Source organism: Globicephala melas, chromosome 9 (assembly GCF_963455315.2).
Source record: "Globicephala melas chromosome 9, mGloMel1.2, whole genome shotgun sequence".
In the NCBI taxonomy this organism is placed as follows: domain Eukaryota; kingdom Metazoa; phylum Chordata; class Mammalia; order Artiodactyla; family Delphinidae; genus Globicephala; species Globicephala melas.
Genome location: NC_083322.1, coordinates 95,424,985 through 95,442,758, shown reverse-complemented (window position 1 = coordinate 95,442,758; position 17,774 = coordinate 95,424,985). Strand labels below are relative to the sequence as shown.

Genomic DNA, 17,774 nt, shown 5'->3' with positions numbered 1-17,774 from the left:
AAGATACACCACAATTAGCATCTGATGTGCCTCTGTAACTATGAGAGAAAGCCATATTCTCCTACTTTTCATGTGAAAACAACAAAATGAAACATTAAAACACAATTTCCCAGTTGACTAAAACCACTTACATTTTGCGTATTTCATAACTTCTCATCAAGCTAAAATATGATAATGTTGAATTTTATTATAATTAAAACTGGAGTTCTAAATTGCATGGATATGAATAGTTTAGTCCATTGTAAACAAGTGAAAAGAAAAATTAACAGAGCTAGTTGGTTAGTAATTAACAGAAAGTTTTGGTCCAATACTGTGAAGACTCTTTATGCTCTATTTATATGACAGACACGAAAAAATGTCAGTATATCCCTTTACCAGTGCAAGTGCTTCCAAAAAAGCAGTGTACAATTCTAAATTCAAGGCACCAAGAGCAGCTAAGGACAGCTGCACACTGCAAATGGCAAAGTGGCCAGCTAAAAGAAAACACGTCTATTTTTCTTTTCTTTTACAGATACAGCAATTACATTAAATGTATTACGAATACAGTATAAAAAATGGCTTGGAAAAAGTCTAACTGTTGTCCACACGATTATGATTTTAAAACTGAATAAATTCATCAAGTATAAAAATGTGTCATTCAAATAGTGGATTTTTTTTCTCACCTCCCTCCTATTTTTGTTGGAGGTATTTATAAAAATTTGCCTAAAATTGTATTTTACCTCTTTTCAAGACTTACCTGAGGCTTTAGCATTGTGGCCGTGGGTTTTCATTGAAAATTGCCACTGTAGCAGAATTTCCTCTTCCTCTTTATAGAGCTTGTTTAGAAATGCTCGTTTCCAAGAAACTGTATAAATCAATAGGCCAATTTAGTGAGAAAACAGTGCAAACAGAGGGTTCGAACTGCCTAATCAATTTCACCTGATGGTGTCGGAACAACACAGGGCCTGCGACACTTGCAAGGCAGGGCTGGGAGCTCGTGCAGACCACGCATGGGAAAGTCCAGCCCAGTACCCTACGCACACTTGAAAACAGATGGTTAGGGGTTCCCATGGTCCTGAGGCTGACATCTGAGCAACCAGGCTGGGAAGAAAGCACCACGTGACACCCTAGCGGACTGCGAAGGGATGGGTCCGAGTAGCTCACGGTACAGAGCACACGCTGCGTGCACACAAGTCACAGACAAGTCGTGTTCACCCGATACAAGCACCTAATACAAGGTAAATAAGGACTCGCAGACTGTTCTGTGTAAGAAGATTTAGTTGCTTTAAGTTATACAGCATACGCTTTTACATGTCCACTTTTTTAAATAGGAATTTGTTCACTGTGGGCCCAGATACAGCTGAAGTGTTCACTCCTAAGTAAATTAAATGCTACTGAGTATATTCTTATAAATCTTACAAGTCTTAGGGTACCTCCCTAATGACAAAGTTTCCAATGTCAAATCGTTTACGAACAAAGTAAAGGTTTATAAATATTCTGGCATCTTACCACTTTTCCTAGTATTGCTTGGGGGCTAATAGGAAATTCAACACAAGCAGAGAGGCTCGATGGCCAGCATGAATGTGCTTTATATTTCTTCCCCGATTCCTGGGGATTTTATTAACAAAAACAACTTAATAGCATCCTCTCACTGACCGAAGCACCACTGTGTTGATCAGATCACACTGCCTCTCGCAAGAGACCAAAGTCAGGTGACAAGCGTGTGAGGAGGCGGCAGGGGTGCAGCCTGTGAAAGAGGGTAGACAAGGAAGGTGTGATGAGGGACACGCGGAGCGAACACTGGGTTAACATTACAGGGTGACTTAACCTTTGACCTTGAAAACCAGAACAATTTCAGAGGTGAAAAATCACCACCACTCTTACTAGTGATGTTGAAGAAAAAACCTAAAATTAGCCACACGCTTTTCCACTGATAAGGCTGCAAAGCATTAGGAAGAAAACAGACAACAGAAGCCAAGTCAAGTCAACATAGAGCCGTAACAAAATATAAAAATAAGACATTATTAACTAGCGGATGTTATTCTAGGTCTCAGAAATTTGCAAAATACTTACTTAAATTAAAATTTTAGTCCCCTCAAAAAATCCAAAGTGAAAAAGTATCAATTTTAGTAACAATATCAACATACATATATGCAGATATAGATATGAATAATGCAAAACAGATTTACAAAGATGTTAACTTTGGCACTTTTACTTGGAGTTTTAAGGAAAGTGACTACAGATATCTTTGCATACACATTCTCATTCTGGAGAAACAGGATGCAGAAATAAAAGGTTCAAGCATCTCCCTTCTTAAAAAGAACTCTGGAAAAGGTAACTTTACCCGTTAAACCTCCTGGTTGGCAACTTTATAAATCTGGCTTGATTTCTCTAACTCCACAAGTTTGACAAAGTTATTTTAGTTTCTACCAGTGACACCTGGTCATCCACTTTCAGCACATGTACCATTTGGCCAGAAGTCCATAAATAATGTTTCCAATATAGAAATCTTAAAGTTCTAAAGGGAAATACTGCTCAGTAGATAAAATCTCCCGGAATGTCTTGCAGCAGAGGTTCCTCAAATTTAAAGCGTTTGGAAATGGCCTTCTGCTCCATTTTCTCTTTTTCAGACTGTCTGCACTGTCCTAAAGTATATGAAGTAACTACAATCAACTCCTCTGTGACGACGGATTCCTCGGTTTCCGGCTTCTGAGTATCTGAATGACTTTCAGGCACAGGATCGCCTTCCTGGAGGGCCTGTGCCTCTTCTAATGCTCCTTTCACCTTGAGAGAAGGTTCCTGAACACTGCTCTGCGTTAGCCATGGATGTTTCAGACACTCCTCAGCAGTGGCGCGATCTCTGGATAAAGATACACATTTTACAATTAGGACAAAGTAGTTTAAAGCCTCAACTGTAACTTAGAGCATAAGGTATTATATTTTGGGACATATGAACCACAAAGATCTTACTGTGGTTCCTGAATAAAACAAAGTTTTAGCATTTGCATGCAAATGCCGTCCCCACAACATAGAAAAATAGTATTTTAAGTTACCTCTGAAAAGCCCCTTTGAAAGACCAAGAACAGATGGCAAATATCTGTTATACTGAGGTGCAGTTCACATTTTCTAAAAAACATTTTCGTTTTTGCCACTTTTTCTTTCAACAGATGTAAGAAGCCAAAGGTTTCATCTAATTTTATGTCTACACTTTCATGTCTTCACTTTGGGGTTTCAGTTGTTAATCTGCTTTTGTTCAGAGCAGATTGCTCAAAAATTGATAGAGATCGATATTAACGAATACTTACTCAGGTTTCTTAACTAAAAGTGTCTTGATGAAGTCAACAGCTGACTCAGACACAACATCAAATTCTTCCTCAGAATAACTCAAATTCATCTGTGAGATGTTGAGGAACGTTTCTTGTTTATTATCGCCTAAAAAAGGCGATACTCCCGTCAGCATGACATATGCCAACACTCCAATGCTCCTAAACCAGAATGAAAATGTAAGAAAAATTAGTATCATATTCATTTCTTAAAACTAATTTGATCAATTCATCATAAATAATTCTCACCACATATCCGTTGCCATGCTGATAGGATCATAACTAAGAATTTCAGGAGCTAGTATCAGAAACAAAAGAAAACATTTAGTTTTGTGGGAAAAAATTGCCAAATTTGCTCTTAGAAAAATTTAAATATCAAACTAAGACACTGTCAAGGTTTGGGCTAAGATGAAATGAGTTCACGTTATAAGTCAATATGCATTACTGTAAAGTCTAACTAGATGTTTATAATTAACTTGCTTGCTTTTTGCACCTCTATCCTCCAATGCTGGGTCCTAGTATTTTTTTTTTTTAAATATCTGAATACATAACTACTGCCATATAAACTGGCAACTTTTACACTTTCCTCTTCCCACACCCTCTATCTAATCAAGCATCAGGTTCCCGCTTTTAAATCGTGCCCCCCCCCCAGTCTACAGCACGTGCCCCCTGACCCCCACTTGGTCCCGCCCTCTGATCTACTCTCTATGCTGTGGCTGCAGTGAGCTTTTAAAATGCCCACCCGTTAACACAAAGTCAGTCAACAAGGTTAGAAACAACCTGGGCATCCTTGGAGGACATGCATCACACACACAGACAACAAAGACAACCTACAGGGTTGAGAAAAAGTTTGCTTTGATAATATCTAACTAGACTGCTGCCAGCCAGAGAAGTAACAGAAAGATAGTCCCAAGTGTGCAAGGACACGGGAAATTCAGGAAAATCCTCCCTGAAGACTACTCACTGGTATGATCCAGTCAACCAAAAGACGAATGTTTTCAAAAGTATAGAAATAGGAAGACTAGGCTATGAAAAGACAGGCAATAAATACTGAAACCATTTAAAAATCAAAGCCTAAAAAACAGGGGTAATTACAATAAAAAAGGGAATGAAAATGTTCTAGGGAAAACCAAAACACTGAAAGTTGCACATGCATTAGGAGTGGGAGATAAGCCTGCCCCAGAACAGGAGAGCGGGAGGTGTAGGGGATACTGGTGTCCCCACTTCTATCTGAAGCTGTCGAGCTGAGAAGCAGAGGCTATGACTGTTATTTAAAAGTTATAAAAGAGGGAGTGCCCCGGCGGTCCAGTGGTTAGGACTCCAGGCTTGCACCGCAGGGGGCACGGGTTCCATCCCTGGTCGGGGATCTAAGATCCCACAAGTGATGCGGCATGGCCAAAAAAAGAAACAGAAAAAAAAAGTTTTAAAAGACACTACCAGGAAACTTAAAATCAAATGCAGAGTATCCAAATTACTGGTGGGAAAAAAGTACAACAGAGCCGAGAGAGCAGGAGATGGTGGGAGGAGTGGGGAAGGAAATAACATTAGCTTCCTTTTCTGAGTGTTTATTACGTGCTGAGCGCTGACGTGAGAGTGTGATGGAGCAGATCCAGTGAGGTAGGACTTCCACAGCCTTGTTTCGTGGACAGAGGACCGTGAGGTATAGAGAGATCTGGGGACCAAGGTCCCGCAGCTGGCCGGTGCGGAGGGGCACACACCCAGGCAGCCCTTTCTGCGTATGAAAGGCTGGGGCGGGACTGGGGGGCACGGGGCCCCAAACCGTTTAAAAGGCAGGCCAGGCGCAGAGACAGGAGCGCCGCCTGTTTTTCTGTATTATATCCTTCTGAGTTATTTGTAGTTTTGGGGGGTTGGGCTTGTACTGCTTATATCATAAAGAATACAGCTTTGTTCTTTGGAGGGAAAAAAGCTCTTGGTAGAAAATTTAGAATTTACCGAAGAGCAGAAAGCATCGGAGGGAAACAAAACAAACAGCCCCCCAGGAACTCCTTCAGGGCAGTAATTCCCATCGGCGTCTCGGCCCACAGCCCTTCCGCCCCGCAGCCTCCCGTCCTTCCTCCAGTTTACAAGGCCTCCCGTTCCTCACGGGCGCTTCCCCCGAAGCAGCGGCATGTTAAGCCACATTCCTAACGCTAACTCAGCGGTCGTGAAACGTACCAGTTGGTGTACTGGAAATTGTGTTCCAGTCCACAAAAAACACACAATATTTGAAGGGTGTTTTTCTGCCTGCGATATCTTTTATTACCTAATTAATAAAGGCTCTGCTGTTTCAAACTGCAGGCCTTTAGAAAGTATTTTAAAACTTCAAAGTATTTTTTGTACTGTCATTGCCCTATAGCTTTGTTTTCCTCAACACGACCTGTCCCCTGGGACTTTCTGTGTCCCCCCCCACTGGAATCCTTTTTTCCTTCCTACATAAATTCCCACCATCCTGGGCTCCTTCAAGGACTACTCTTCTCCTTTCACCTTCTTCTTGCCACGTCCCCAGGCCTTCCAGAAGGAGACGGCCTGTCCGCCCACTTCACACCTCTGCCCTCAGACAGATCTCCTTCTTCCCTCCAGGCCCGGGCCACAGCCTTCTCTACTCCTGGTCACAATGATGCTCTCACCCACGGACACAAAAGCCATCCTCCTCCCCGGGCTGCCATCACCCTGGGCAGCTTCCACACTGATGTGCAGGACCCTACTGGCCTGGCACCCGCGCTTCTCGACCTCCTAGTCTAAAGAAGCTGACCTTGCAGAGCTACATCCAAGGCCTTGTAATCACAAAGAGCCCTTTCTACTCGGACATTTTAAATGATAAAACTGTGATCCCCGGTCACACCTTTAAATTATTTTACTGCTTTGCTCTTCTACAGAAATCTCTCTTTTTCTTTAACCTATCCAACCACTAATTCTTTTATGCTCCATTTTCCTTCCAGTCTATCCAAAAATCATAGTTTACCACTTTTTCTACCAAACCGAGAAGCCATGGCTCATCACTTCGGCTGCTCTCTTTTTCTTTCTGCCAGAAGCTCTCAGCCCTGCATCAACCCAGCAGAATGCCCTCTGTTGCCCACATCTGTGCAATCACAGGGCTTGCAATGACTTTCACAGTGTTTATTCTACCAACTTGCAGTTCTTGAAAGCTCCTTGCTTGTTAAATATCCTTCCACCCTCAGATAACCTGACATCCTCTCCTGTTCCTTGTAGAAGCAAATCCCTTCGGCTTCTCTTAGCCCTCCAGGAAAGGGACTGCCAATTTGGTACCTTACTCTTTAAAGTTTTCCATTTTTTAACTTAATACAAAGGAAGGGACCTCTGATGGTAGAATTTCACCACAGTGGACGGCAGGCCCCACCACTCATCACGCCACATGTGGGTTCCCCAGTGAAGGTGATGCCTGACCCCAAACACAAAACACGCAGCTCTCAGGAATACTCACCCACGTACTCGGGAGTGCCCATAATCTCCCGGAGCTCTTCGCCGTTCTTCAGTACTCGTGAAAGACCAAAATCAACAATCTTAATGTCACCCAGTGGAGAGTCACTTGTCAGCAGAATATTCTGGGGCTACAAAATGACACCCCCAAATTAATAAACCGCGATTGCGTATGAAGAGCATAAACAGCAGGCAGCCCATAAAACATACAAATTTCACCTGTGGAACTGAGAGTGAGAAATTTAACAGTAGACAGTCATTCGTCAGACAGCTGTTTTTACAGCGTACTTCCTGTGTGTAAGGCAGCAGGCCTCGTAGCATCTCTTCCCTTACACCGGCTCTTTGTCAGCACGTAACTGTGCATCTATTCCCATCTTAAAAACCAAACCAAACCACTTAATAAAAAAAATCCTCCCCCCATGACCCTGCATCTCTTTCTAGCCAACACACTCACTCCCTCAAAGCTCAACTTCTTGAAAGCGAGGTCATCTCAATCCAGCTGCATCGGGATTTGCCCCCTGTACTCGACCTGCTCTCACTAAGGTCACCATGTCTTTAATAATCGAAGGTCCACCAAGTCCAGTGGGGCTCCTGCAGGCACTGACGGCGGGACGATTTGGAACTACTGGTCGTCCTTATATTCCCTCTTGGATCTATTCCTCCCTCGCCATTTTTCTCACGACTGTTTTCTTTGCTCTGCTTTTAAATAGTGGTGTTGCCCAAGATCTCTTGCTGGCTGGCCCTCTTCTCCTGACACTCTGCGTTCTATTTCTCAGCAATTTCATCTACCATCAGAGCTTTAGCCGCCACTTCCATGCTGATCACTTCTACCCTAAGCCCTCTCCGGACCCACAGCGCCAATTAAAATCGGATCCTTTCGCCTGGCAAGGCCTTCAATGCAATACACGCCTCGGGCACCAAACCCACTGCTCTCTTCTGTATTCCCAGCCTCAGTGCTCAAGTCAGACACTGGGGAATCGTCCTGAAGTTCTCTGTACCCTTCATTTTCCACCACTTTCACATCTAGTGAAGCCACCGGTCATGCGAATCCTATTTCCTAGATCTCAGTACTCCCACTGCATGAAATCTGGGATTTCATTACCCCCCTGTCTGTAGTTTCCCCACCTTCAACCCACCCTCCACGTACGACAACCTTCCCATGTTGTAAGTCTGATCGTGACACTCTCCCTGTGGTCGTCTGGCTGTTCTTCGCCAAGAGACACACTCCAGTGGGGACGGGGCGGGTGTGATGTACACGGCGGTGGTAAGCGCCACCCAGAGGACCAATGAGCTTCGCACTCCTGGAGTCATTTTTGCTCAGCTGAAAATAACTAGGACATCTTTGCATAAAAAGTCAAGCTGATACATTATGGACTAGAATGTAAAATTCATCCCAGTTTTTAAAATAAAACATGAGATCTGAAAGAGGCTTATGCGCGCTTCAGAATGGGTCGGCGCTTACTGTCTTTGGCCGTTAAGAGTACTTCCAAAGGTGAACTGAGGACACTGGCACCAATAAAGTATAAGTACCTCACTAGAGCGTCCAGAATGTTCCGTGCTCTGGCCCCTCCCTCCCTTTCTAGATGACTCTCCTGTCACCATTCTGCGGGGAGTCTGCGCTCCAAGTCAGTCGGGCTGTAGTCCCTCAACAAGACCCACGGCCCACACCTCAGGTCTCTGCTCGGGAAGGCCCCTCCCCGGTGGCCTGTCAAATTTATCCTCACGGCTCCCTCCGGCACAGGGTGGCGTCTCCTCTGCGAAGCCCTCTCTGCCCTCCCCTCCCCCGGCCCCTCTCGCCTCCCCGGCGTTGTTCTGTTAACAGGCGTTTCGGTCTCCTCCGCCGCGCGGTTCTCTAGAGGGTGGCAGTGATGTTCACGGTCCTCTCCTGCCACTTCCACGCAACCGCTCCATCCGGCTTCCGGCTTCCGTCTTCTCGTCGCCGCCCAGGTCGGTCAAAGCCAAGGGCGCCCTCGGGCTCTCCTCTGAGCACCGGCGTCTCAGTGGCGCTTCACATTGCTGCTCCCTCCCTGTTCACCAGCTCCTTTTCTCTTGGCTTCCAGAACAGAACACCGTCCTGGTTCCCTGCTAACTCCCCGGCTGCTGCTGTTGGCCCATCTCCTGCGACCCGCCCACTAACTGCTGGGCCCCCAGAGCCCGATCTGGAGGCTCCCCCTCTCCTCGCCCCACTCCCACCCCGCACCTCCACCTGCACCCAAGGCCGACGACCACCTGCCCCTCTGGACTCACAGCCTCTCTCTCTGGCTCAGGTCCCTTCAACCAACTCTTCACCTAACCTCTCCCCTTTGATGTCTGTCATCGTACCCCCGCCACCTGGGACGCTCTTCTCTGTTCTGCTCTGCCTACTGTCAACTTGGCGAGAAGACCTAACACGGCAGGGAAGCAGCAACGTGAAGGGCTGCCCTACGACAGAGGATGCTGAGGTACAGGGGGGCCCTCTCTTTGAAACGGGTCTTACTATCGAGCCAGCCATCCGGCCTACTCTTTTCTATTATGAAGATGCTTGTAGGTTTATCTCAGTCTGGATTCAGAAACAGAGGGGAAGAGGCTACAGCTCCGTGGGAACAGGAGCCACAGTCCTGGCCATGGTGACGTCACCGGGCTCAGGGCCCGGCACCCGGCAGGCCCGCGCTGCTACTCGCCCAGTAAGTGAAAAGAGGAAAGGTGACTAACTACAAAGAAACCCTTAAAGGGTCTCTATTTTGTGTCAGGACAGGTGGTACCATAACTATGAGTACTGCCAAGCCCCTACTGTCCTGAGTTCATACTCAGAAGACAGATGGGCCTGTCGGGCTCAACTAGCTCAGGTGCTGCAGTTGACAAAGCACTCAGGCAAGAGATGAACAAGACGCAATGATTCTGCCTTGGAGGGTTCCTGAGGAGGTAGGGCAGCAGCCCTGACAGGGAAGAAGGATTTCACCACTTATTCCGCAAAGTTTTACTGACTGCCTAGTGAGCTGTGACCTGAGGAAATGGCAGAAAACAAGTCCTCCGTTCCTTTGGAGACTTATATTCCAATAGGGTCAAATAAGTACAAATAAATAATACAACCTCAGGTTGTTTTAAGCTCTACAGAGAACTCAGAGTGGAGGAAGGAGCGAGAGAGTGCCCGTCAGGTATGTGTGTGTGCGGATGCTATTTCCAGGGCAGTCAGGGAAGGCTTCCCGGAGGCGGCGTACTTGAGGGCAAACCAATGTTAGGAAGGAGCCAGTCATGGCGGAGCCTCTCGGGGTTGGGGGTGGCAGAGGGAAGAACTGCGAGCTGAAGACGCGCACAAAGGTGAGGGGCACGTGTGAGGCTGGAAGGAAATGGGGTTGGGGGACAGGACTCGCAGGGCTTTGTGGGCCATTCAGGAGTGCCTGGCAGAAGGCAGAGCAAGTGGAGGGACGGAGGACATTCCAGGGAAAGACAAGAGCGCAGGCCAAAGTACACAGGGGAGCCAGCACACAGCACGATGTGCAAGGGACTGTCAAATACAACCATGTGGCTGGAAACAGCCTTCTGAAAAACGTGTCTTTAACCTGTTTTTAAAAGTCTCTAGGGGGAGAGAGACAGAGTGAGGAAGATATGATGAAGCATGGAATGAAAGGAAAATTTTACACGTAACAGAGGCAAAATCCACAGGCCATCGTGACTGATGCCATGTAGGGGCAGGAAGAGGGCACAGTGTCATTCGCTGACTGACACATGGGGTCCGCAGAGAGGACCATGGCTTCAGCTTTCCCAGGACCAGCCAGGACAGCTGGACATTCAGCCTGGAGAGACAGCAAGGCTGAGGACACGGCTTTGGGGGTCTGCGGCACACGGGAAAGACTAAAAAGCATGGAAGCAAATGAGAGGAAGAATGTACAGCAAGAAGAGAAGTGGGCCGAGAGGAAGGATGGCTGATAACTACGTTTCGGGGTAAACACCAGGAGTCAGGAAAGAGAAGAGACACTGGTCTGCGAGCGAGAACCCAGGTGTAACATTAGAGCAGGAAACAGGGAGAAGAGCGCCATCAGATGGGACAAGGGGAAGAACGACGACCATGAGCGAACTCAGAGAAGGTAACTTTTAGTAAAATGGTGGGAGAAAAAACTAGCTTACAATAGGCTGAAAAACAAATGGAACGGCTAAGAGATCTAGTACAGGTGGTTTTGACTTAGGTATCTTCTGATACCCTTGAAGCCAGTGCTGGCCTACGGAAAGGTAATTTAAAATTTCCTAGTAGCCATATTATAAGAAGTAAAATGGAACAGGTGAAATTAAATGTATTTATTTAACTCAATATATCTAAACGTTTACACCTTCAACAGGTAATTAATAGGGAAAATTATTGAGATAGTTTACTTTTTTTCATACTAAGTCTTTGGAGCTCTGGTGTGGATTTCACACTCTGAGCACAACCTAGTTCAGACGAGCCACGTTCCAAGTGCTCTGAAGCACCACGTGGCCAGTGGCACTGGGTTGATGGTGCAGCGTTAAGCTCCTTAAGAGAAAAAATAGATGCAATGACACCCCAAGAAACGGTCAGGGAATTCTTAGTGTCTCTTACCCACTGTCCTAATTTACTACCACTATGCAATTATGGAATGATAGTTTGTTTTGAAAACAAATTCATCAAAATAACTAAGACTTTTCTGCCTATAGTGAAACAACCACACTGTGGCTCAGTATCATCTCTAATTTTGTATAAAAACCTGTTTTGTCTTTTTCTGGTAAATCACAGACAGTTCTGGCTACAGTAAAACCTTAAAACTGAATGAAAAACCAAAACAACAAATTGCTGTCACTGTAGAAGTTTCCACTGCAGACGCGTGCTCAATGGTTATAAACACCCAAACCAGATAAAGCACCCCGCACCCAAGATTGAGAAGCAACTGATCAGTGTTAGCATCAATGTCTCTTTTCAATGACAAAGTAACTATAGAGGTTCTGGTAACATTAACTTCCTTATAAAGCCAACGTTCTCTTTTTTACTTAGCTTCTAGCTATTTCTTCAGGAAAAAATCCTATGTAACATCATGATCATGAGGCCCCAGACTTCTCAAGGCAATTTTAGTTGTATTACATGAATGATATACTACAGTACGATCAAACATCATTATTCAGGCAAATTAGATGAGAGGAGTCTGGCTCTGAACAGACATTCATCACTGCACATGTTTTGCCTTTCCCAGTACATCAAAAACGCCAAGAGAAATACTGCTAATCACCAGATCTTCTTAAGGTTCATTTGTGATTAACAAGACGTGCTCATTCTGGGAATGTTTTTAAATAGCATTTGTTCCCTTAAAGTAGATTAAACATCTTTCCCTTACATTTTGTTTACTCTTTACATTCCACAGGAAATGCTTTCTTTAGTTATTACGCAAAAGCTAGTTGGTTTGGTGGTAATGTAGTAAATTCTGTAGTAGTGTGACCAAATTATTAAAATGTTACCTTAGTATTTGAAATCAAGGCTTAGTCACAGCATCCATAATCTGCCAAAGTGAGAGACGTTAAACCCTTGAAAGAGAGATTGCTAGAAAAAACACACATCTCATAAAAACGCAGCTTTCGGAACTTCACAGTTAACGTTTATTATGTCCTCTCGTCCAGCTGTGCCCTGGTTTGACCACAGGTACGTTTTTAAAGTAGACCTTACTCCTCTAAATAAAATATAAGACTATAATCTCCATCATTTCTGAAAATATCCATCAGCTTCTGAAAACATGTGCTAAAAACAAAGATAAGTACCTTTACATTTACAGCTTAGTCAGACCTCCTCTCTATGGAATCCAGTTCATGACAGAGGCTGTGGCTCACAATACTTGATTCTATTTAAGATGCATGCATCCCAAGTGGTAAAAAGAGAAAAATACAAGGTCCACAGAGAGGTAATGAGAGTGGAATAAATGGGAAACATACAAACTGTTCCCAAATAGACAACTGGGAGTAGAGGAGTGCTCCTAAAATCTTATTTCTCAGCTTCGTGGGGGAATCCTTTTATTTATCTGGGTATCTTCACTTCTGTACATAATCTACCATTTACTGAGCAATCACCATTGGATGAGATCATTGTAGACTTGAGGCTAATCTGCTCAATAAGGCTAAGGTACCATGGACAGCATTTTAAGGAACATTTTATCAGCCCACGAAAGTTCAAGTAAATTGACTTTTTATGCACTAAAACCCAGGTCAGAGTATAGAAATAGGTTAATAACCCTGTCTAAATAAATTTGGGAAACTGTTTAGAAATGTTACATGTTACCCCTCTTTCACGTAAAACATTGATGCTTAAACTATCAGTGATCAACTTAATCTCAGATGGCAAAGTTCCAGCTTCTAATTCCTAGTCTGCTCCTCTACTTCCCATTATACATATCACAGGGTGGACGGGTTTAATGACTGAATACCTAGTACAGAACTGCTGGAAGATCTGACCAGTACAAGACCAGCTGAACACAAACAGCCTTGGATTTTAAGACTGGATTTTTTTGTGCCCCTTTTGGTCAGTCCTCCCCTTGACTGATACAAAAGCAGGCCATTACGCCCATGACTAGCTCAGCAAATTACTGAGATGGTTTTGAGCCTCGAGCTTGTCCTGACTCTGGCAGAGTTGCTGTTACTGAGACTTGTCAGTCCTGCCATGATTTACGTGCAAAGGAATGGGCTCTCCCTTAATCACACAAACTTCAGGGTCTTCAATTTTCGTAGATGCATAAACACCTCAACATCTGCATCTGCTACTCCTCAAAGAACTTCCCATGTTCAGCTGAAGATACAGGCCTGCCTCGTTTTACTGCACTTTGTTTTACTGCATTTCACAGCTATTTCGTTTTTTACCAATTGAAGGTCTGAGGCAACCCTGCGTCGAGCAAGCCTTGGCGCCGTTTTTCAAACAGCATTTGCTCACTTGTGTCTCTGTGTCACATTTTGGTAATCCTCACAGTATTTCAGGCTTTTTCATTTTATTTGTTGTGCTGACCTGTGATCAGTGACCTTGGCACTGGGAAAGATGGTGTGACTCGCTTTATTGCGATATTCACTCTACTGTGGTGTCTGGGAGCAAACCCGCCACATCTCCGAGGCCTGCCTGCATCTGGCTGAGAGTCTTCAGCGAATCAGTCTTTTGGCAAACTGACCGTTCGGGGTCTGACCGGACTGAGTAGTGTATTGCCCGTTCTGTCAACTACCACTTTTCAAAGAGGCAACTATAATAGTCATTCTAACTAACTTCTGTCTCTGGGGTAAGAATTGCCCATTTTCACCATGGAATAAATGGTCTACTGACTCAAAGCTCCCATATATACCGGGGTTATCACTTTTCACAGAATTAAAACATAAGAAAACACATTTAGCTCTATAGCTTCGTCTTTCAAGCTCTGATAGAGACTGAGAGTCAGCATTATAAACAAACCGTCACTGGGCAGACGGTTGTTAAAAGATGCAGGACAGTAGACTCTCTTTGTCCAGACTCACGGGGGACAGTGGAAGTCAACTTGGAAATGACCTTTTGATAGAAATCATTCCCGTCTGCACTGCTGCCTTTCCAACCCCATCTCCAACCTTTCCCCTCCAGAGTTCACTGAGAAACAGGTCTGACTGCACATGTGCAGAGTGTGAGGGCAGAAGACAGGCTGAGAACCTTCCAGGCCACCTTGTCCTCTAGCTCTTCTGGGTCTAGGAAACATGGAAAGTCCTGTTTCCAACATCAAAGGCCCATCATCAAAGCCTCTATTAAAGCTGGAAAGCATTCTACACTAAGTGCACTGGGGAGAAAGGATACGATTTATACTGAGTGTATTAGGGAGACAGGGATATAATTTCACTGTGTAAATACACAGTCGAACCTGGTATTCAAGAACTTAATATTCACCCTTGACTGCTTTCAAGTAACATCAAAGATGCATGACACAGTGTTGGCAACCCGTCTGACTCACTACCTAATTAGCTCCTTTTCTGAATAATGTCGTAGGTGGAGCTGTCATAAATTGAAAGCTCATTTCCTATAGATGCAATATTATTTAAATTGGTGTTCTGTTCCTGGAGGTCGTTTTTACATCATAAAACTAGCAAAACGTCATAGAAATAAATGTATGATTTTACAAAGTTAAGTGTGTAAAACCAAACATGAGAGAAGGCTTAGCACAGACATTACTTTGGGGACATTTTCCTCACGGCTGGTACTGAGGCTTCTTTTTTTTTTTAATCTGTACGCAGGCCTCTCACTGTTGTGGCCTCTCCCGTTGCGGAGCACAGGCTCCGGACGCGCAGGCTCAGTGGCCATGGCTCACGGGCCCAGCCACTCCGCAGCATGTGGGATCTTCCCGGACCGGGGCACGAACCTGTGTCCCCTGCAACGGCAGGCGGACTCTCAACCACTGCGCCACCAGGGGAGCCCTAACTGAGGCTTCTTAAAGTCTGAGTCCACTGAAGTCTGGACTGCAGAGACCATCTCTTCCTGGCAAGTGTTCCTGAGCGAAGCACGGTGGCTGTGTCCCGCACCCAGAATCTTTGAATTTCTAATGCATACGATGCACTAAAGGGACAAAACAAAGCCCCAGCTCCCTTGCGCATGCTCTGAGGGTTTCACCTAGGTGATGTCTAAGGCCACTGCACTACTCGTGGGTGCACACATGTCCACACCTGCCTTCGAAAAATGGCGCCGTGCTGTAACCGCCCACTTTAGACACTACACTAAGAAATCAGCGTCCCGGAGGAAAAAGAACTGTTAACAAAATGAAATATTGGCATCTTGCACAAAAGAACAAGAAGGTTTCCAAATAATTTCCCTTCCCCTGTATTTTTCTGTAGGAAACTAGCATTTGAAGGATGACCTATTACCTTTCCACCTAATTTCAAATGGAATTTGATCAAGTTTACTTATGGAGTCACTTCCTGGTTATATACACTGCACACTCCTCCTTGAGAGCGTTCCTTCGTGCAAAAGAGATTAAACACTGCCATGTATACAGCACGGTATGTGTACAGTACGGTACGTGTACAGCACGGTACGTGTACAGTACGGTACGTGTACAGTATGTACGTGTACAGTACGGTGTGTATAAGGTACGGTGTGTATAAGGTGTCACAGAGTGTACCATCCAGCAGCAGCTGAGTGGCACCTGCATCCGCAGGACTGGCATCACCTGGCCCTGCCCTGAATGTGAAACTTGCTGGGGCCCAGCAATTTGTTCTAACAAGCCTTTCAGGTGACCCTGACCTGGGTCAAAGCTGGAGAGCCACTGCCGAAAGCATCTCCTTTCTGCTGGAAGCATACGACAGCAGGGGTCAGGGTGGATGGGCAGGCGAGTGAGATGAGGTGTGGAAGTTCAGGAGAGGAAAGTGGTTTTGGGTCCGGGGGTTCGGCCCTGTCAGGTTACCCTCCTTCCTCACCCCCTCTCCTCTGGCTGATAAGGCGCCGGAGTCCCAGGGGTGTTCTGTGCTAGGGGACTGTCTCACTTCCACAAAGCCCCACCTGGACTTGACAGGGAAGCAACCATGGGAAAACCACCAGGGGTCTTAGACGCTTTTCTCCTCAGCTGCCGGAAGGCATATGCTCTGAATACCTGCGGTGGACATTTACTCTTTGTCCCCTGAGCGCCCATTCTCTAGTCTTTGAGAAACGGAACTGGTCTGAGAACCCATCCCTTCCCCACTCTCAGTCCACATCAACGCTGGGCTGGGAGCAGGGCTTGCCCCCTCTAGGTGGGTGCATATGACACCGATGGCACTGGCCTGGCCGTCAAAGCCCTGCACCCTGGACCAGTGCACCAATTCCTTCTGGGTTGATCTAAGCTGGTTTGAGTGGGTCTCAGGACTTCTGAATGAGCCAGTGACCTGAGAGCAGCTCTTTCCTGCTGAGTCTCGGGGCAGTTGTGAGGGTAAAAAACGGTTGCATCTAACTCACCACCATTTTATTGCCATTTGGAGGAGGTAGAGCTGAGAATTGAAGAAAAACCAAGTGCTGGCAATATCTGGATGAATGAATAGTGGTGTAACTGCAGCCAGAGCTACCCTGGACGTTTTAGCCAATGAAAGTTCCTCTTTCGATTACCCTGCTTTCAGCTGGCGTCCGCGTCACTTGAAAGGACGGTGACTGATACCACCCTTTGTATTTTCTCTCCTCCTTCCTCCCCTTCCTTCTTTGACAATTTCAAATTAAAAATCTACCGGCCTCTGATTGCTTTCATTCCCTAATTTATTTTATTTATTGCTGCCTGCCTAATTTTCCACAACACTGCTTTTCAAATATTTCTGCTCAAAAATCACCTATCACTCCGTGACATGTGAACCCCAGGAATCTGGCCTTTTCTCAACTTTCAGTATCTCCTACGTCATCTTTCAATTCCAGAGGAACTTTTCCATTTATTTTTGTCCAAACACATCACAAGTATTCCTAACTCTTTTGCGTTAACTTTCTCCTATTCTTCTCTACCTATCTAAATCCTAACTTTTTGGAAAGGTCTAGCTCAAGCCCTGTCTCCACCAGGAAGCCTTCACCTACTCCAGCAATATACCCTCGAAGCTCCATTTCCGGGGCAATGTATTATTATTTATCTTTCTATGTATGCACATGTGCATTCTCTCCCTGATAAAACTGGCTAGAGGATACAAGTTATGACTCAATTCTTATATCCTTGTTACCTAATAAAACACACAAACCTGACAAATATTGGAGGAAACCACTGTGAGATATCTCGCATCTGGAGTGTCATTCTCCAGCAACCTCAAAACTGTAAAGTAATTCAGTTCTTACCTTCAAATCAAGATGAACCACGTCATGAGCGTGTAAAAAGCGAACACCTTCTAAAATCTGCCGCATGAGTCTCTGAACATCTTTTTCCTTAAAGGCTTCTTCTCTGTCTGCAACACACTGGTCAAAGATTTCACCCCCAGCAGCACTAGAGAAGATGAGAAGCACATTTTCAATAGAAAGGAAGAGGACTCATTAAAAATAGCCTTTGTGTTCTTAATATTTAGACACAGTAGGTATCTTTATTTACATAGACTATAATGTGAATGTGTGTAAACTTTCTTCCATCTATATGC

The 17,774-nt window shown here is 45.1% G+C and overlaps 1 protein-coding gene across 1 annotated transcript in view; it reads right to left on the bottom strand.

Annotated features, from left to right (window-relative positions):
• Nucleotides 1-1,274: 1,274 nt before the first annotated feature.
• The window catches only part of STK17A (serine/threonine kinase 17a), a 38,431-nt gene continuing 21,931 nt past the window's right edge, over nucleotides 1,275-17,774 (bottom strand). The window contains exons 3-7 of the mRNA XM_030871194.3: nucleotides 17,482-17,626; nucleotides 6,745-6,871; nucleotides 3,552-3,600; nucleotides 3,285-3,464; nucleotides 1,275-2,839 (exon numbers count right to left, since the gene is read on the bottom strand). Coding sequence (XP_030727054.1) covers nucleotides 2,515-2,839; nucleotides 3,285-3,464; nucleotides 3,552-3,600; nucleotides 6,745-6,871; nucleotides 17,482-17,626 — 826 coding nt within the window. The 3' untranslated portion in view covers nucleotides 1,275-2,514. The remainder of the gene's footprint in view (nucleotides 2,840-3,284; nucleotides 3,465-3,551; nucleotides 3,601-6,744; nucleotides 6,872-17,481; nucleotides 17,627-17,774) is intronic.